The 20,889-nt window shown below is 41.0% G+C and overlaps 1 protein-coding gene across 3 annotated transcripts in view; it reads left to right on the forward strand.

Annotated features, from left to right (window-relative positions):
* PLCE1 (phospholipase C epsilon 1) overlaps positions 1 to 20,889 on the forward strand; it is a 278,203-nt gene that overhangs the window by 224,624 nt on the left and 32,690 nt on the right. For all 3 annotated transcript variants that reach the window (XM_007471584.1, XM_007471585.1, XM_007471586.1), the window contains 9 exons: positions 1,184 to 1,306; positions 1,398 to 1,534; positions 4,111 to 4,349; positions 5,824 to 5,885; positions 6,257 to 6,422; positions 9,933 to 10,040; positions 11,178 to 11,294; positions 14,227 to 14,385; positions 19,553 to 19,682. In XM_007471584.1, coding sequence (XP_007471646.1) covers positions 1,184 to 1,306; positions 1,398 to 1,534; positions 4,111 to 4,349; positions 5,824 to 5,885; positions 6,257 to 6,422; positions 9,933 to 10,040; positions 11,178 to 11,294; positions 14,227 to 14,385; positions 19,553 to 19,682 — 1,241 coding nt within the window. The remainder of the gene's footprint in view (positions 1 to 1,183; positions 1,307 to 1,397; positions 1,535 to 4,110; positions 4,350 to 5,823; positions 5,886 to 6,256; positions 6,423 to 9,932; positions 10,041 to 11,177; positions 11,295 to 14,226; positions 14,386 to 19,552; positions 19,683 to 20,889) is intronic.

The following is a 20,889-nucleotide window of genomic DNA, read 5'->3' on the forward strand; positions in this document are numbered from 1 at the left end:
GAGTTTCCTAAAGTCAGAGGGAGATGGGTGCCTACAGACAGAGGCCGAACCTGGAACCAGAAGGAAGGAAGGCAGGGAATGTACTTGTTTAAATGCAAATGATAAGCCATTTTGTTATCGGATCTTTTTCCTCTTCCTGAACCTCCACCCTCTGTTTCCCATACCACAATGGTGATCAATAACCCAAGCCTACAAGGTACAATAAATCTGTCCATTTGTATTACTCTTCCACTAATGGAGGTGATCTTCTGATGTCAACACAAAATAATTTTTCATGAATAAACACTCTTGGCAGGATTGAGGACAAACTAGCTATTCATTACAGTATTCTCTCTACTTTCTTACATATTTGAAATATTTCGAAAGTAAAAAATAAGAGACAAAAGCAAAAATGAAAAAAAGAAAACCATCCTAGTCATTGATTTGACCAAAAACCAGTCAAAACATTTCTCATACTCTCAGGAAACCAGTGTAGAAAATTTTAAAAATATTGTGAAACAGCTAGACTGAATTTTTGACCCAGTTGACTGATATTTTTATATTAAATACATCCAGCCTTGGTAGGTGCAAATATAATTCTAGGCAGAGTTGGCTTCTTTCCATCCTTAATATTTTTGTGACTCACATTTTCCATTAACATTAAAAGCCCGTCCTTGTTTTCATGTAAGAACTGGTTAAGAAAGGAAAAAGAGAAGACATTGATACATTCAAGATTTTCTTCTTAAATGTGTTTCTATATTTTAGAATATGGGAAAGAACATGCATAATCTTCCATAAGTCATGACTGAATAATTTGGAGCTCTTTTTTAAAATGACTTTTCTTCAAAACCACTGAATTTATGGGGTTTTTTTCTCCCATTGACCTGAGATTTCAAAGAACTGTTATGATTAGTAGAGGAATATTAACCTCAACTTTGTGCCCTTATTAAATAAGCTATAAACATAAAGTGGTTTCAGTGTATAATGTTTTACTTTCTCCAATGCAATGTGGATTAATTTTGAGAGAAATGAAAAGATGTACGTAATTAAAGCAATGCTTAGAGAAAAAAAAAGAAAAGAGCCTAAACCTTCAATGACTTACAGTCCATGTTTTTGTTCATGTTGCTAATCAGAGAATGTCTCTTGGGGCAGAATGACAAAACTGGTCCCGGTTCTGCCCATTAAGGCCATGTCTTTGTTGCAGTGCTTGGAGCAGCAGCAGCTGGCATGGGCGGATCAAAGGAGGAATGAAGGGCTTTCAGAGCTTCATGGTTTCAGACAGCAGCATGAGTTTTGTGGAGTTTGTTGAGCTGTTCAAATCATTCAGGTATGGCTGGATTTCTTCTTAGCCTTTCTTGTCTGACCCTTACCTTGTTATAACAATGCCAAAGGTGAGGTGTTCTCCATCCCGCACCCAGTGTGAGGAGCCGCAAGGACCTGAAGGATCTCTTTGACATCTATGCCGTACCCTGCGACCGAGCCGGCTCCACGGCGGCCCCCCTCTACACCAACCTGACCATTGACGAAAACACCAGTGGTCTTCAGCCTGACCTAGGTTTGTGCGAGAATTTAATATTTCCCTTTGAGACCTTTCTACCTAAAAATGAAAGTTAGAGATCCAATCACACAAGCCCTTAGCCTGTCCCACATGGCATGCTGCTACCTGGAGCATCATGAAATGCTTAGAGAATTATCTTTCTAATGGAGGTGTCAGGGAAAAGCGTATCTTTAGCATTTTGGACAAGGAAATTCATCACTGTGTGGGTCTGTCCATGGATTCCAGAATATTTCACTAGTAGAGCCTCCCAGTCATTCTGACAGCTAAAATCCTTTCCCACTGATTTCCAAAAGTCCACAAGGTGTGTGGCATATCCCAGTTGGGAACCACCAGTCTCTTCCACGCCTCCAGGTGGGTGGGTACTCAACCCCAGGGTGGAAGTTGTCTGCCCTTTGACAGGAGAGTTTTTCGTGACCTCAGCAGAGCACTCCTGTCTGAACATCCAGGACATTTTTCCTAATATGTAAACCAGAATGTCTAGTTCCTTGATCCCACTCACCACCACCACCATTACCATCACCACCCATGCATTTTAAGCCTATTATTTTTCTCTTCTGTTCTTGCTGGAAACTATAAACACTAAAAAGCAAAAAAAAAAAAAAAATGTCCTGTCTCATGCATTTGCTTTTTAATTATTTTAAAACATATTGTCCTTATGCTAAAAATATTTTTCAACTTTAGTCATAAATGTGCATAACTATGAACTAGCACAGTAGTGACACTTTTTAAAAAATTAATAGACTTTATTTTTTAGAACAGTTTTAGGTTAACAGAAAAATGAGGAGAAAGTACAGAGAGTTCCCATATACGCTCCCACACACACATACAGTTCCCTCCCTTAGTAATATCTTGTATTAGTGTGGTATATTTGTTACAGTTGAGCCAATATTAATATATTAACTGAAGTCCATAATTTACATTAGTGTTCACTGTTTGTATTGTACAATCTAGGGTTTTTTGTTTTGTTTTGTTTTTTTATTGCGGTATGTGGGCCTCTCACTGTTGTGGCCTCTCCCATTGTGGAGCACAGGCTCCGGACGCGCAGGCTCAGCGGCCATGGCTCACGGGCCCAGCTGTTCCGCGGCATGTGGGATCTTCCCGGACCGGGGCACGAACCTGTGTCCCCCGCATCGGCAGGCGGACTCTCAACCACTGCGCCGCCAGGGAAGCCCATTCTAGGGGTTTTGACAAAAGTATAATGACATGTATCTACCATTACAGAAGTATACAGAATAAATAGTTCCACTGCCCTAAAGATCCCCTGTGCTCCATCTTTTCATTGCTCCCACTCTCCTTCTGAACCCTGGCAACCACTGATCTTTTCTCTGTCTCCATAGTTTGTTTGTTTATTTTTGCAGTACGTGGGCCTCTCACTGTTGTGGCCTCTCCCATTGCGGAGCACAGGCTCCGGACGTGCAGGCTCAGCTGCCATGGCTCAAGGGCCCAGCCGCTCCACGGCATGTGGGATCTTCCTGGACCGGGGCACGAACCCGTGTCCCCTGCATCGGCAGGCGGACTCTCAACCACTGCACCACCAGGGAAGCCCATGTCTCCATAGTTTTGACTTTCCCAGAATGTCATATAGTTGGGATCATATAATATGTAGCCTTTTCACACTAGCTCCTTTCACTGAGCAATATGCATTTAAGGTTTCTCGGTGTGTTTTCATAGTTTGATAGGTCATTTCTTTTTATTGCTGAATAATATTTTGTTGTATGGATATTTGTCCTGTTGAAAGACATCTTGGTTGCTTCTAAGTTTTAGCAGTTATGTATAAAGCTGCTATAAATATTTGGTGTGCAGGGTTTTTGTGGAGGTAAGTTTTCAGCTCACTTGGGTAGACACCTAGGAATGCAGTGGCTGGATCATATGATAAGTCTGTGTTTAGCTCTGCAGGAAACTGACTGTCCTCCAAGGTGGTTAGAATGAAAATGACTGGCCATACCAAAATGGGTGCACATGTGGAGCAATCAGGGCATTGCTGGTGAAAATGTAAAATGGTACAGCCACCTCAGAAGAGAATTTGGCAGTTTCTTACAAAACTAAATGTACTCTTATCGTATGATCCAGCAGTTGTACTCCTTGGCGTTTACCCAAATGAGCTGAAAACTTATGTTCACACAGAAATCTGCACACAAATGTTTACAGTTACACTTTTAAAGTACAGAAAAAACTATAATCTTAAGGGTATGTCTTCCATTTCTGCAAACATAAAGATGTAGCAGTAGCTAGTCTCAAAAACCAAAGACTGAATACAGCCTGAAATCCCCAAATAAATGTACATTTAGTTTCCATCTAATACTGAAGCTTATGGGCTTTCAAAATCTTTGACCTCGCTCTCTCTTAGTTTCTTTTATTTATTCATTGATTCATTTTTATTTATTCCTTCAACTATGTGAACCTTATTCCTTCAACTATATTCCATCAAACTCCACTGAGTTTGATGGCTTGTTTAGACAGATTAGTGAAGAGTTTCTCCAGCTTAATATTTCCACAACACCATTATCTCCAAAATGAACTTTATAAAAGACGCTGGCTAGCCTGTCCGTGTTCTGTGGGTGGTTCTCTTTCAGATTTGTTGACCAGAAATGTCTCCGATTTGGGGTTATTCATTAAGAGTAAACAGCAGCTGTCCGACAACCAGAGGCAGATATCTGATGCCATTGCTGCTGCAAGTATCGTGACAAATGGCACTGGGGTGGAGAGCACATCCCTGGGCGTATTTGGAGTTGGCATCCTCCAGCTCAATGACTTCCTAGTGAATTGCCAAGGAGAACACTACACTTATGATGAAATCCTCAGCATCATCCAGGTTTGTACCCATTTGGTATGCAAGCAAATGTGTAAAGCCTCTAACTATGCTAATTATTTTCTGTAAACATTTACTCTTTCTATATTTCCTTCTAACACCTTTAAGTCTAGGGCCGAAATAGAGGGTTGGTTTTTTTTTTTAATACCAAATATATGTGTTCTTATTTAACATATGATTAACATAGGTCCTAAGCCTTCTCTTACTCAGTGACTACTGTAAGGAATCAGTACGCGATCGCTTCTTGTAGTTCTAGCACATGCAATAGAATTAGTAGTTAGGTTGTCAGCCACTTTGATTGTTTAACAAATGTTTCTTAGCTTGTACTATGGACCTGGCTCTGTTCCAGGACCTGGAAATATACTAGTTACATTCTAGTGGGTGAGGCAGACAATAAATTAATAAAAATATAAAGTAATTTCAGGTAATAATGGGTTCTGAAAAAACTGAGCAGAGAAAGGGCATGGAGTGATGCAGGAGGGCTGAGAGGAGTAAGCAAAGGCCACTGTGGGGAGGTGACACTTAGGCTGAGCCCTGAATGCATAAGCCATGTGAAGGTCTGAGGAAAGAGCATTCCAGACAGGGAGTAGCAAGCAGGAGCGAGCTTGGAGTCTGTGAGGAATAACAAATGCCAGAGGGACAATAGCTGACATGATTTCAGACAGATGGGCAGGGGCCGAATCATCTAGGCATTTTAGGCCCTGGGAAGGAATTTGACTCGAGTCCATGTGAGATGGGAAGCTATTGGAAACTTTTGAGCAGGGCAGTAACATGATTTGATTTGTGTTTTTAAGAGGTCACTCTGGCCCCACTGCAGTATAAACTGTGCTAGGGAAGGAGGATAGCAGAGAGAGCGGGTAGGAAGCTGTCATAGTAACCCAGGCAAGAGGCGGTGATGGCTTCCGCTAGGGGGCGGCAGGAGCTAGGGGGCGGCGAGATAGTTCCTTGTGGCTGCGCCACGTGCAGCAGAATTAGTCTAGGTTTTCAGCCTGCCTTGTCAGCTAACTGGGAATCAGTGGACTAGCTGGCCAGCAACTGGACTTGATCACTGGCAATGCTAAAAATGTAAGGTTAAGATCACATGATTGTGTGCTCACTATAATATGATGGAGCGCAAGTACCGAGGATTCCATGTGGATTCTCGCATTTCACCTCCCACCAACTCTATGGTAGCTGCCGTTATGATCCCCATCTTCACCTGGATAAACCGATATCGTTTGTTTTCATATAAATCAGTCTTATTCTTTTCTCCCACTCTCCTTTTTTCTCTTAAATAAATATGCTTCGTATAATAAACTCACACATAATGTTTTCTTTTAGACTAAAAAACTACACCTTACCACTGAATAACTAAATTAGTTTAAATATTTGGTTTAGATGTTTCCTGATGAAAACAGAACAGTTTTAAAAAATGATGTGGTGGTTTTTCCCTTTAGTTTCCTTTACTTAAATAACACTCTTTTTGTATCCCTTGCAGAAGTTCGAGCCTAGTGTTAGTATGTGTCATCAGGGCCTAATGTCATTTGAAGGATTTGCAAGGTAACTTTTAAAAAATCTTTGCCCATCATTTACGAGTGTACATTTTTCAAACAGGCTTACAAATGCAGAGAATAAACTAGTGGTTACCAGTGGAGAGAGGGTTTGACAGAGCGGCAAGATAGGGGAAGTGGATTAAGAGATACAAACTACAAGGTGTAAAATAAATATGATACAAGGAAGTAATGTACAGCACAGGGAATATAGCCATTGTTTTATAATAACTTTATATGGAGTATAATATATAAAAATACTGAATCAATATGTTGTATACCTGAAACTAATATAATATTGTAAGTCAACTATAGTCCATTTTTTTTAAAAAAGAGTATATATTTTTCCCATGCAATTCAAAGAAACTTTGTTTCCTCTAGGTTTCTGATGGATAAAGATAATTTTGCCTCGAAAAATGATGAATCGCAGGAGAACATTAAAGAATTGCAATTGCCCCTCTCCTACTATTACATTGAATCTTCACACAATACCTACCTCACAGGCCATCAACTCAAAGGAGAATCCTCAGTAGAACTCTACAGCCAGGTACTGAGAATTTCACTTGGAATATGGTTTTCATTAAACCTTATTTATGTAACCCCCAAAGTCACAAAAACCTGACCCTAGACTCCTTTGAAGAACTTATACACTATTAATTGTGAAATGTGAGGAAACACAACGTGTGGGAAAACCACCTATACATATAGTTGTTTTCTTTACTTCTTTTTATTTCTCCCCTCCTCCCCGCATCTACACTTAACTTTTATTCTAGGCAAAATTTAAAGAGTAGTTGTTTGAGACTCATAGCTTTTAGATCCTGGTTAGTCTGACCTACCTCTACTAAAATTAGATTTTCCCATGGGAAAACTATCTAATTGCTTCACTAAATGCTAAATAAATCAATATATTGTAGTGGGAAAGCATAGCAGAAAATGCAACGTCTGTGAAGTTATTCCCAAAATATTGTTTGTTTTGGTTTTCAATTTGTCAGAAAATTAATCTATCCCTATGACAACCAACAAAAAAAAATTTTACAGACTGCAGACACTGTCCCTACACATATAAATTCATGGGAATATTCTTGAAAACTCAGAAGGGTCTCCGGACTAGAAAAAGCACATCCTTTTGACCTAAACATCCAGCTCTCAATGATCCATATGTCTGTTGCTTCTGTTATATTTTCTGCAACATCCTTGTCTATGCTGCCTGTTTTCTGAACTCCCACAAGGTGAGTTAATTATGGGAGGAGCTAGCTACGTCCAGGTGTGTGTGTGTGTGTGTGTGTGTGTGTTGGGGGGGTCCAAGTGTAAAAATTGTACTGTTTACACCAACCCAGCAGACTTGAGCTTCCTTTATTCTGATAAAGGTCTATATATTCCTCAAAGCATTGGTGAAACTTCTGTCCCAAAGTTTATCTGGTATGGAGTATGTATTTTATTTTATTTTATTATAGAAATCCATTTTAAATTTATTTATTTTATTTTTGGCTGCATTGGGTCTTCGTTGCTGTGCGTGGGTTTTCTCTAGCTGTGTGGAGCATGGGCTACTCTTCATTTCAGTGCGCAGGCTTCTCATGGTGATGGCTTCTCTTTGTTGAGGAGCACGGGCTCTAGGTGCGCGGGCTCAGTAGTTGTGGCATGTGGGCTCAGCAGCTGCGGCTCATGGTCTCTAGAGTGCAGGCTCAGTAGTTGTGGCTCACGGGCTTAGTTGCTCCGCGGCATGTGGGATCTTCCCGGACCAGGGCTCGAACCCATGTCCCCTGCATTGGCAGGCGGATTCTTAACCACTGCGTCACCAGGGAAGCCCTGGAGTATGTATTTTAAACTCTAAAATCTAAGGGGCTTTTATTAGGAAATGAAGATGTGTCCTTAGAGTAGTGTTTTTCAAAATAAGAGTTCTGTCAAGGGGCCTCAGCTGCTGACACAGAAGAGCAGACAGTAACCACTGCCACTGAAGATTTGCTCTTTTATGTACTTTATATATTGGCCCTCCATCTGTACCGAGAATTCCAAGGTTAAAAGAAGTTTGAGGGGCTTCCCTGGTGGCGCAGTGGTTGAGAGTCCGCCTGCCGATGCAGGGGACACGGGTTCGTGCCCCGTTCCGGGAGGATCCCACATGCCGCGGAGCGGCTGGGCCCGTGAGCCATGGCCGCTGGGCCGGCGCATCCGGAGCCTGTGCTCTGCAACGGGAGAGGCCACAACAGTGAGAGGCCCGTGTACTGCAAAAAAAAAAAAAGAAGAAGAAGTTTGAAATCCGTTGTTCTAGAGGAAAGAAATGAAGTGTGTGTGTGTGTGTGTGTGTGTGTGTGTGTGTGTCTGTGTGTGTGTCTGTGTGTGTATTTATCCCAGGAAAGTAAGCAGGGACCAATGTCCTAGCTTTAACTCCTACTGCATTTCCTTATTTGACATCAGGGAGGTGTTTTTTTTTTTACTCCTTAACATACACCTAGAGAATGTCACAGCCTTTGAATAAGGCACAGAGACCCCTCAAATAGACTCACAGATGTGATTAAACTTAGTATGAAGCTCCTTTTTATTTCATTTCTTACCACTCTCTGCTCTCTCTCAGCTCTCCCAGTTACCTCCCAAGATTACTGTATGGGGCAGATGAGAAGTGAGAAAAAGCTCTGTTCTCACCTGGAATTTGCAGCCCTGGTTCTCCTATTCTAGCCATATGTGGAAGCCTTAATGTCATGCAGACATTGATAAGGACCTTTAGTCTTTTCATACTGAAAACCCATCTCATCTGCTGCCGGTCAGTGAACATTCTTCCCAGCGAGGCTCACTACAGAGGTGAGGGAGCCTCACGTCCCACCTGTCATATTACATGACAGTTTTCAGCCCAAAGCAGCACACCTGTAGATACTCTAGTGCTGACAGACACTGATAGCCTTGGGATTCTTTGCCAAGGAATCAGTTCCCCTTGGGAAGATAGGTCACCTAGGAAAACCAGGTGCTGTATGCTGTGCAATGGGAAGAATCTACCAAGTATCTCACATAGAAACATTAAAATAAGGGGGATTCCACTGTCCAAGTTATGTTGCAGCAAGTCTAATGGCCACTAGCCCCCAGTACTGGACTGCTGTCACATGAAAATAGTTAGGTGGATTCTTAAATCAGAGAGTTGGCCCGTTCACAGATATATCCACCTTTGGCTTTGGTTGACCCTTTCAGAATATGGTCATCTTTAGGATAGTCCACAAATACAGTCTATGGAGGAAGAAGTTGCTCCAAGCAAACGTTACAGAGACGCAACCCAAGCACGTATATCAGGAGCTCTGCTTCCAGCTCTAGATCCAGAAAAGCAAATAAGTATCATCTCATCTAATTCACTGGTAGTGTTTCCTGGAGTTCTTTGCTGAGGAGGCTGTGAGATAACACATCAGAGCTTAGGGGGCAAGTATATTATGATTGATTACTGATGACTGCTATGGGTGTGCAGAGGGGACTTTATGGATCATTTGTCATCTCTGCTATAGAGGCTGTTCTAGGATTAGACAGCAAGAGGCAAATTCTTGATAACTCCCTGCTTCTGCTCTTCTCCCGTGCTATATGTTCACAGCAGAGGTATTAGGTGGTGGCAGAATGTGGGTCTAAATAGACGAGATTTTATCCTGATTGGATTTATATGAATGTTTGGCCAGTTCACTAAGGAACCAATGGCCTCATTTCCTCATCAGCACCTGTGTCACCTCCACTGACATCTGCCCAGATATAGAGTTATAGCCTGGCTGTCTCATTTCAGGATGCACCATGTGTAGGTCCCTTGAGGGACCAAAGTTGATGGGAAAATGGTCATATGTTTTTGCTATCAAATTTTACCTTTCAATAGTATTCAGCTCTGGTAAGCACTCTTTCTACCTTAATCTATTCTCTCCCTTCCCCACCCCTGATAAATTGTGGCCTTCGGCCAACATGTAATATTTCTTTTCAATCTTAGGCCCTTCTGTTTTAGCCTGGAGAGTGAACACTGATATGTGGAAGCCTGTGCTGGGTTTAATTTGAGACTTTATCTCCATTTGCTCATCTGGGGTGGATTCATTCATTGATCCCACAGGTCCTCCTGCAAGGCTGTAGGAGTGTAGAGTTGGACTGCTGGGACGGAGATGATGGGATGCCCATCATTTATCATGGACACACCCTGACAACCAAGATCCCCTTCAAGGTAATGCTTCATAACTTTCTTTAAATCAGATCACAAAGAGTCATTATCTTCATTCGTCATTTAAATGAATGACTCTTCCAAGTTATACCTTAGGTTGGGAGTTCTTATCCTGGGTCTTAAGCCTTCCCCAAATTGTGTGGGATGTGCATATGTTCATTTTCCTAGAAGTTGATATAGAACTCTCCTTAGATTCTCATTTGACCAAAGTTTAGTAACCATTACCTTAAATTAGTTATCATGTAATAATATTGTTGAAATTTTTACTTCATAAGATAATATATAAAAGGCAGGATCTGTTCTCTTGCTGTAGGAATTAAAGGTCATTTCTCCCGGTGTCCTGCTGACAAAGGCCAACATCATGTGTCAGGAGATGATTAAATGACATTATAAAGTAATGAGAATTGATTCCACCTAGGGAGATTGGCCACCCAGGAAGACTGGTCTCACTGTATTATTATTTCAAATTCTAAGTAGTTTATTTGTTCATTGTGCAATTACTATCCTCATTCAGAGGGTCTTTGGCTGTAACACCATTTTTTTCTGAACCGTGGCTGGGCTGGAAGGAATTTTCTTATTTCTGTCTCGTACGTGAAGATGGTGGCTAAAATGCATTTTCTTTTTAACTCATTTTCCTATTCAGCCCTCTTAAAACTTTTTGTACCCTATATTGAGGGAAGGAGTAGTTGATAACTGTGTTTACATACATGCATAAATATATGTGAATATGTGATACATGTCTTATTGCCCCAAGTAGATTTGATTATAAACTCCTTGAAAGCAGGAAAGTATCTTACGCCTTATCATTTTTGATGCTGTAACTAAAACAGTGTCTTTTACTTATACTCAGTATATATATATATATATATAGATATAGATATAGATAGATAGATTTGTTAAATTCAGGATACTGATAGCTGTTCATCATAGTATGTGAACAATACTCAATATGAATAGTTTAATGCGTTTATAGAAAATAGCCTGTTGCTTAACTTGAAAATACATTTGAAAAGATAAAAACCACTTTGGCCAGAGTCTTGTGCATAAACAGTGTAGATGCTTCCTGTGGCTGTAAGTGCCTTGCCTTTTGGCACCTTGGGCAGATATCTGAACTCTCATGAGCTGTTTTGGCTCTCACAGGAAGTGGTTGAAGCCATCGATCGCAGTGCCTTTATCAACTCTGACCTCCCCATCATCATATCTATTGAGAACCACTGTTCATTGCCTCAGCAACGAAAAATGGCAGAAATTTTCAAGGTAAGGTATCAGCTAAATGACGGCATGGTATCTTGGCCTTTGTCTTGTGACTGTTGTTGAGCTTAATTTGGGGCCACTGTGGACCACACCACAGCTGGACCTCAGCTGTGAAGCACGTACAGTTAAGGTCCCTCAGACCTGAGAAATAGGGTCGCCCTGGGAGTTTGGGCTCTCTCTTGAGTGGTCCATCTTTTCAGCTGGAGTGATAGAAGCACTGTTCTGTGGTCTCCTGAGCATTTCCAGAAAACCTTCGGAGATAACAAGAGACCAACTTTCCAACACTTTTGGTACCACAAATCAGGGATGCCAGGATGTCACCTGTCAGTTATATGTGGAAAAGCTGAAAATACCTCAGGGCAAATAAGTCAAATCTTCTTGTGGCCCAACTTCATAGATGGAGATCCAAGGTGGCGAAGAGGTTAGACTGACCAGAATAGTGCTGTTAACACTCGGCTCTTCCTTATACAAGGGAACTATAATGCAGACAGATTTAAGGGCAAATACGCCATTATACTTCCCCCTTCCTCCACTGGTAGAGGCATTTATGGGAATATGGCTCTCAGTAGGAGGGAGGGGCATGGCTAGAGGGAAATGTCCCCAAATACTAACGTCAACAAAACTAAGCCTTTCATGTTGCCTTTTCTTTGCCATCGTTTAGAATAATGGTCTCTAAACGTTTTTGATTGCATACCCCATCAGTAAAATATACCATGTATTCCTGTTGTGTGTGTATTGACTTATTCATAAATTATATACATATCCTACTTATTAACATATTTTATACATTAATTAAAACATGCAAAAATAGAACATAAAAGAGAGTAGCATAGAAAGGATGAAGTAAAGAATAACCTTTAAATACTATTATTTATTAATGATACAAAAACCCTTTTGCTATTATAAAAAAATTTAAATAAACTTATTTATTATCTAAATTTTTGGTGGGAGTAATATGATTAAATACACTTCATTATTTTGGCAATTTTTGTGATCACTGACTTGGATGTCTGGTTTTAAGTTTAGCTTATTATTTCAGTATTTGGCTTTAACAGCTATAGTAGCTGATAAAAATGCCTTACAAAGATACCTGTATCCAGATGGAAAAGGGGTGTCATTAACTGCACTTGGTAAATTATGGTACTCATTTCTCAATTCCATTAATGAGGCAAAGGTTCTTATTGGAATTTGGCTAGACAATTTATATGTTTCCTGGTATCAATCAGCTTTTCTTATAAACTAATTGGAAAGGTGTTGCCTTTTATATTTTTAACAGATGAGTTCAGACTCCACTAAAATCCTTCATTTAGAGGATTTTTTAACCATTAGAAAATCTGCTTCCAGGTAGCCTGAGTGTGCATACATAAGAGTTTTTATGTTAACACACATTGTTTCCTACAACAAAATCACATCACAATAGAAATATTTTTAGACAGCTGTCTTTACTCTTTCCAGAACACAGATTTTATCTAAAAAGCAAATACGTGTGCTTCCCCGGTGGCACAGTGGTTGAGAATCCGCCTGCCAATGCAGGGGACACGGGTTCGAGCCCTGGTCCAGGATGATCCCACATGCTGCAGAGCAACTAAGCCCGTGCGCCACGACTACTGAGCCTGTGCTCTAGAGCCCGTGAGCCACAACTACTGAGCCCGCATCCCACAACTACTGAAGCCCGTTTGTCTAGAGCCCGTGCTCCCCAATGAGAGAAGCCACCGCAATCGAAGAGTAGCCCCTGCTCGCCGCGACTAGAGAAAGCCCACGCGCAGCAACGAAGACCCAAGGCAGCCAAAAATAAATAAATTTATTTTTTTTTAAAAAGCAATTACTTTCTCACTCAGTGTTAAAACGTTACCCTTATCATATAGGAACAGATTAACAGTGATTTTATCATCATCATCATCATCATCGTCTGGTAACAAAGTACAGCTACCCACTATAAACGCAGAAAAAGTCCGAAATTTTAGGATACTTTTTTTTTTAAAGAAAATTGTATAACTTAGAATACTCCTTTAACTAACTGCTTTTTCCTTATGTAAAATGTGAGCTTCTATTTGTTGTAAAAGATTTTCATAATAACTTTTCATCTCATTACGAAATATTTCAAAGAGAAGTCTTTTTGTGAAATTAACCACACGTCGTCACCAAAGCACCCAAACTGTCATCATCATCTCAATAAGCTGTTAGCAAACAAAGATGTGAGGGACTCACCTTTGGTCCCTCTGCGTCAAGAGATTCCCACCTCGTCCCTCAGGGACCTTCATGAACAGTGCCTGACATACAGACTGAGGGCGCCATTTTCAGTCTGTACGTTAAGCACTAATAAGCTTCCATTTTGTTCTTTTTTTCATTAAAAAGTAACTAGAAATGGAAACTGACATGTTTTCTACCCTCACCCCAAATGGGTCATCCTGTGCCTTCCCCCACCACCCACCTCCTTGGGAGATACACATTTCCCTTTGAAGACCAGTGCTCAGAAAAGCTTTATGAGAATGGTGTCTGTGGTTCTTTATACTCAATGGTGACAAATTCTCCCTATTATTTTTCATTTTTGTCCCCACTTCCTACATACTTCAAGGTTTGTATCCTTGTGACTTCTTACCCATGTCTGGAACAGACCATATTCTACAAATCACAGCCTCTAACTGAATCCCTTTTTCTTCTTTAGTACATCAGACCCCAGAGTATTTTTCTAAAAGTTAGAGCTGGGCCCCCCTGGAGAGGGGCCTAGACCCCTCCTCCTGGCCTTCTAACCACTTCCCTTCTTTCCAGTTAGATACTATGCAGGGCTGGGGGGCGGGGGACACACGGATACAACATCTTTCCTAGTTCCTCTTCCTAGGATTTTTAGAACAATTCAACTGGGCTGAAATATCTAGCTGATGATTCAGGTATAGATAAAGGGCATTGATTATTTGTTTTCCTTTACTGTTTTTAGACTGTGTTTGGAGAAAAACTGGTGGCTAAATTCTTATTTGAGAGTGATTTCTCAGATGATCCAATGCTTCCCTCACCTGACCAACTCAGGAGGAAAGTGCTTCTCAAAAATAAGAAGTTAAAAGCCCATCAGACACCGGTGGATATATTAAAGCAAAAGGTACTCTCTTATTAAAGAAGTTATGAGTATGCTGTGTGCCCAGAACAAAGAAATTAATGTCATTCTAACCTTTCAGATGACTGATGGGTAACCAGTTTTTGAAGATTCAGTTTCCTTGAATGATACATTTGATTTTTGGCTTTCCACTGAATAGACTGAAAAATACTTTTCCCACTTACATAAAATTTTATTTTGAAAAATTGATGTAGAATGTACCTCATTATTTAATCTATTCTGAGCAGGATAATAAGTGACTCTTGTCTCTGGGCCTGGGCTTCACAGCTGTCAGTCCCACAGTGGTCGCTATAGTCCTCTTTAAGAAGAGTCCCCTGTCGGGAGAGCACTTGGACATGGGGTTATGACTCCTGAGGTCAGTAGTAGAACCCCAATAGCAGCAGCCCTGTGCTCCCAGCATGGAAGTTGGCACAGTGTATCACTGTGGCATATGGACCCCAAGGCACTTCTGTACCTGCCTCACCCATGGAGATCTAGTCCCCGAGCACCACAGACTTGCCTGTATAGGAGGGCCCTCAGCCCAAGGATCTGTGAAAAAGTTCAGGTCCAGGACCACTGAGTCCATATGCCAGGTTGAACTTACTCATCCCCCAGAATGACAGCTGCCAAAACTATTTGTCCTATTTAGGAGAGCACTGTTGGCCCTGAAACACCACTTTTGAAAATTACAGCAACCAAGAGTTGCTGCGTGAACCTCAGGCCCCCACGGGACTAGAATGGTGCAGCCCCGGCAGCGTGGACAGTCCAAAGTAAAACTAGGTCACGGCCTAGAGCTTTTAATTTCTCTCTGAGCATCACCTCCAAGCCTCCAGGCCCTACTCCAGTTCTGCTTTAAGTGGTTCCCAGAGAACAGATGGATTTTATGAGCCCAACAGATTTGGAACCTTTGTCCTAAGTCATTGATTAAAACATGTCAAGTCAGGCTGTACAGCAGAAACCAACACAACATTTTAAATCAACCATACTCCAATAAAATGGTTTTTTTTTAATTTCAAGTCAAATTGAGTCAAAAGTCCAGTTTGACCTAGTTGAGTAGTCTATTTGGAACAATCGTCAAATCTTCACTTCCATTAAGAATATTTGGATATTCTTCCGTCTGTGGATATGCTTGGATTTGTGAATCTTAAGACGTGATTTCCAGAAGTCAATGCTCAGGGTCTGACAGCACAGGGACCGTGAAACCATCACCTCTCTTAATTTGAACTTTATACCTCAGTTAATACAACCTAGAACTGTTTTCGCTATTTAAATTCTTTAACGCCTACCAGGCTCATGTTGAGTTTGTGGAGAGCAAAGAGTTCAGTTATTTTCACAGGACTAAACTTATGCCTAGTCTCCCCATTTTTCCAGGTTTACAATTAATTTTAAACTTTTGTGCAGCAGGAGTCTCACATTTATCTCTGTTAAACTTGCTCTTCTTGGTTTTGGTTTGTTATTATAGCATACAAGGTTCTTTGTGGATTTTGACATTTGTCATCCAATTATTTATTAGCAGTTTTCCAAATTGTGCCTTCACCCAAGTTGCCCTTGAGCCGGACGGCCAAGTGGAGAGCCCTGTGGCCCTTCTTGCAGGACCTCCCTCAAGTTTAGGTGATTATTATCACTCTTGTCTGGTGCTCTCTTCTCTGAAGCCCAGACTTCTGCAGAATCTGCTTCAACCTCTTTCTTTATAGAATAGAAATTGAGATCTAAGCATTTATGGGACTTTCTCCAAGCCACCCAGTTCATAGTGGCAGAGCCAGGATTCTGATTCAGGTCTTCAGGGAAGACCTTGTCAAAGACAACACAGAAGTAGGATACGTTGATAACAATCACTGGGGCATTTTCAAAGACACAGATTCTTAGGTCCCAAATCTGCCCAGCTACATCAGAATTTCCATAAGGAAGACTTGGTAATCTGTTTATTTAAAAATAATTCTTATCCCCCTGAAAGTTGGAAAACACTGCTTATCTGTTATTTCCCACAAAGTGAGTTACCTTACCCGCAAAGTCCAAAGAGGTTACTGTGTGGGAGATTTGTTCTTAATAAACCTATGCTGCTTCTTGCTAATCGCCTCTTTATTTTCTGTGTTCTCACAACCAAATAATCCATTCTGTCAGGTATTACTTTGACACTTTCTACCATACAACTTCCACAACTTACCTCTTCCTCCTTTTGGAAAAATGGGACAATATAATCCCATTTTCAGTTTTTTTAAATCGCTTCCAGAGCCCCATGATTTCCCAAGGACTACTGACAGTCATATCTGCAAGACCTTTTAATTGCCTGGCAGGTTGTGGGTCTGGACCTGGTGATCTGAGTTCACACGGGGTTGGGTGAATGCATGCCAGGAGCTCCAGTGTGCTCAGACCAACCCTCTGACTTAGAAGGTCTGGGTCCTTTCTGTGCAAGGAGCTCACCCTTAGCAAGGATGCACTGACTCAGAGCAGGATTTCTGAAGCCCTCCATCTGCCTCAAGCTTGTGCTAAGGCTCTTGCCAACGATCCTTAACTACACCCCGCCAGATCACCAGTATTCTGCCCTTGGTCTCCTGAACTCCAACCTGCTAGACTCAGGCAGTTCACACTCAGTGACAGGTGCTGTGCTAGGGGCTGGGGGAACAGAGCAAATGAGACATGGCTCCTGCCTGGACCCATGTGAGCCATTTCTTCACCTGACACCCCACTCTAACCCCCGGGCCTATATCTGAATTGCTTTTATCAAGGGCTGGGGTCCTGTTCTTCTGCCTCAAAATAAATAGGATATGGCGAAGAATAAGGAAGTCAGCTCTTGGCTGGCACTGGGCCACCTGTCCCATACTTCCTGCACTGGGGGAAGTACCTGAGCATCGAAGGGACCTTGACACTCCACCTTCTGACATTTGCTGGTAGTGGGACTTTGAACGGCAGCACCCCCATTATTGGTTCTCAAAACCTTCTGTCGGGGGCCCACCAGGCTCTTGGCATCATCATTCTCGGTACTTGGCTCCACCCTGCATGTTTACTGCAGGAAGGCCCTTTGCTTATCCAGGACAGATAGACTTGCTTTTGTAGCTCACTTGTGCCTAGAGCAGATTTCCCAAAGCTTGGAAGAACGCTACTCCTGTGAGACACTCTGAAAAAAGAAAAGAAAATTTCCCTGGTTAAATAAGTGTGGGAAATGCTGCACTGGAGATCTTTGAAGGACCGTGATGCCCTTTAGCATATTTAATGAAGGCTCTATGAAACTCAGTTTCTGTAAGATGCTGTTTTTAAACTTCCATTGTGTTTTGTGGTTAGCGTAATTCTCATTTTTTTACATAACAGCTATTAACACGCATGGAGCTAGTGTTCCATAAAAATGTTGAGCCTAGACAATGCCCAGTTATTTGGAGTAGACTGCATGTAAAAGATTTATCTCGATACCAACATAGCCTACATTGTATCTTCCTTATGTATATGTTTTTATTATAAAGGTAATATAACCACATTTCGGAAAGCTTAAGGAAGAATTATTTTAAAACACACATAATTCCAAAGCCAAACACAACTTGTATCACAAGGATTCTTAACCTTAGTAATATCCACAGACAGAATTCAGGGGGTCCATGAAATTAGATGAAAAAAATTAAATTTTTTTTTGGCTGCGCCGTGCGGCTTACAGGATCTTAGTTCCCCAACCAGGGATTGAACCCGTGCTCCCTGCAGTGGAAGCACAGAGTCCTAACCACTGGACCACCAGGGAATTCCCGAAAAAAAATTACATCTTCATTTTCACTAACCTCTAGCTGAAATTTAGCCTTTCCTCTGATTATAAATGTAGGGAACAAACCACAGTAAAGTTGGCAGCATCTATGTCTCTGTCACCAGTAGAAATCACAGATGTTTCATATTATATCACAGTTGTTGCTAATATCTCCAAGAATTATTTATGCTCATCACTATTTCAGAAACGTTACTTGACCTACCATTATGTATTTTTTACTATGTTAATAAATAAACATATATTCCTATAGCACAAATTTTTTTTAAGATTTGATAACTGTATCAACATTCTTTTTTCCCTTTGTAATCTTATATATTTTGTTCTATGCATTTAAAATATCATTCTGAGAAGGGACCTTACCTTACCAGACTGCCTAAGGGGCCTGGGCCATAAAAACAGGTCAAGAATCCCTACCGTATTAACATTTAATAGTTAGTCTTTTATGCACATTGTTTTATATAATTATAATCATTATATGTAGACAGAAAGATAGTTATTGAACAAAGGATATAGAATTATATATATATTTGCATAGATACATGTATATATGTATATGCTTACATGTATAAATATTATTTATATCTATACACACACAAAATTCTGTATCCTTTGTTCAATAAATATATATCACAATTATTTGTCAAGTCTTATTCTCTCAAGCAGATACACCATAGTTTACTGACGTCATTCCTCTATTGTTAGACTTTTAGGTTGCTTCCTGTTTTTAATTCACGCAAGTAACTTTGCCTATATTTTGGACTATTTCCTTATGCTAGGCTCCCAGATTTATATTTATTCTTGTGTCCTGTGATCTTCCTTCACAGTAATTCTAGTCAAATGTAGAGGCACATGACCTCCCCGATAGCACACATCAATTTTCCAGAAATCTCTAGGCCTATTTTGTTAATCTGACTGACGGTTCAAACAAAGATCTGTTGAAAAAACTTTATTTAAATCAACGATTCTTTTAGTCTCGTCCATAGGGATTGTAACATTTTTCTCAAGGTCAAAGACCTTCAGATAGTATTTTAAGAAGGGGGAAAAAACCCAGTTTCTTAGCAGAGATTTACTTTTCCAAAATGGATGGGCTGATTTGCTGCTTCATCATTTGGGATTGATGGTGGTTCTCTGAAGCACCCAGGTTTCTCCTGGTGGGGTTGTCCTAGGAAACCTGGATGGCTGGGCACCACACACGGAATCCTTGTGATTGTTTCCTAAAAGCTCCCGGATTCCTCCTGTAGGGACGTTAACACTCACTTAAGTATTGACGTTGTGCTTTAAGTGACTATAGAGTTTTGGGGCTTTTCTCAAATAATCAAAATAGGTTAAGCCACTTTTTATGATAAGCCTTAGGTGGTCATTTGGTAGGCTATAAATGAAAGTTTAGTAGCTGGGCATCTGCAGTCTTTAATTATTGATATGTTACAGGCTCATCAGCTAGCATCCATGCAAGCTCAGGCTTATAATGGTGGCAGTGCCAACCCTCCACCTGCTAATAACGAAGAAGAGGAAGATGAAGAGGACGAATATGATTATGACTATGAATCCCTCTCTGACGGTAAGAAAGCCAACCCTATGCTATACGCAGGGAAGTGCCTGGAAGATTTTTCTACTGGGTTTTTTGGGTGTCTTTTTTTTCCAAAAATAAGTCTGATGCTCCGTAGACCAACAATACAGATTGTTGTAACATTATCTAAGAGTTTCTGGAATCCTGCTGCTTAGTAAGGAGGACCAAGCAAGGAAAGGGATTCTGTCAGCCACTACAGACACCACTCAAGGAAAGAATAGGAGGGTGTGGGAAGCAATCCAGGGGTTGTTCCTAAATTGGTTTCTAGAGGAAGAGGTGGAATTACTGCAAAGAGACCCCGTTCCCACCCTTTCAGCATCTGGTGTAGCGGATGCTCTTGGCAGGAATTGTAGACGAAGGCTGACTCTTTTCTCTCCCCTGCACCACCTGCAGGGGGCAGCATCGCGTTCCTGTGCTCTCTGCTGCTCCCCTTCACTGCTTTCGCTCCTGCTTTCTAAGAGCACAGCAAAGAAAGAAGCAGCATTTCCCTTCCCTGCCCCCCTTCCCTGGTTCTCACATTACTAAGCCAACCAGACATTTCCTTCTGACCCCACCAAAAAGATATGGGTGATGGCTAATGGTGCAATACAAAAAAGTCACATGAATGATGTTACTTACCTATTAAAGGTGAAGGATTCTTCTTAGGAGATAATTAGGTTTCAGTTGTGTTTCATTTGCACTAAATTAGTGTCATTTGCTAGAGATTGCAAAATGTTTTCTCAGGTACCACTGCTGATGGTAGACTGTTTAATTTTGGCAACTTCTGAAAGGCAAATATTTAGTAATGAAAAAATACCAAAGTTCCTGTTTATTTAAACGTTATAAATGTAGACTATATTACTTCTCTGTAGGATATTGTCTTGTTAATATGCAGATATGCCCAGACCAGCAACCGTTTACCACTTGCATTAAGAGAATCAAGCTACACTCCTTCAAATATCTGCTTCTCACACAGCATGATTGTCTCCTGGTCCTGTTTGGTTTTGTGAGCCTCCATCATAGCCAGCAGCTACAGTCCAACCTCTTTCTGCCCCCAAATACGATACTAGTCTCTACCCATGTAATATTTGTCCTTAGTAATTGTTGATTGCTTCATACAATCAACTAAAACCAATGTACCCGACCTGAAGTCCCATCAGATAACACGAGGGCATATTCTCTAATGGGGAGGTCAAAAGAGGGAGAAAATGGGAAAGAG

This window comes from Lipotes vexillifer, unplaced genomic scaffold (assembly GCF_000442215.2).
Source record: "Lipotes vexillifer unplaced genomic scaffold, Lipotes_vexillifer_v1.1 scaffold325, whole genome shotgun sequence".
NCBI lineage: Eukaryota > Metazoa > Chordata > Mammalia > Artiodactyla > Lipotidae > Lipotes > Lipotes vexillifer.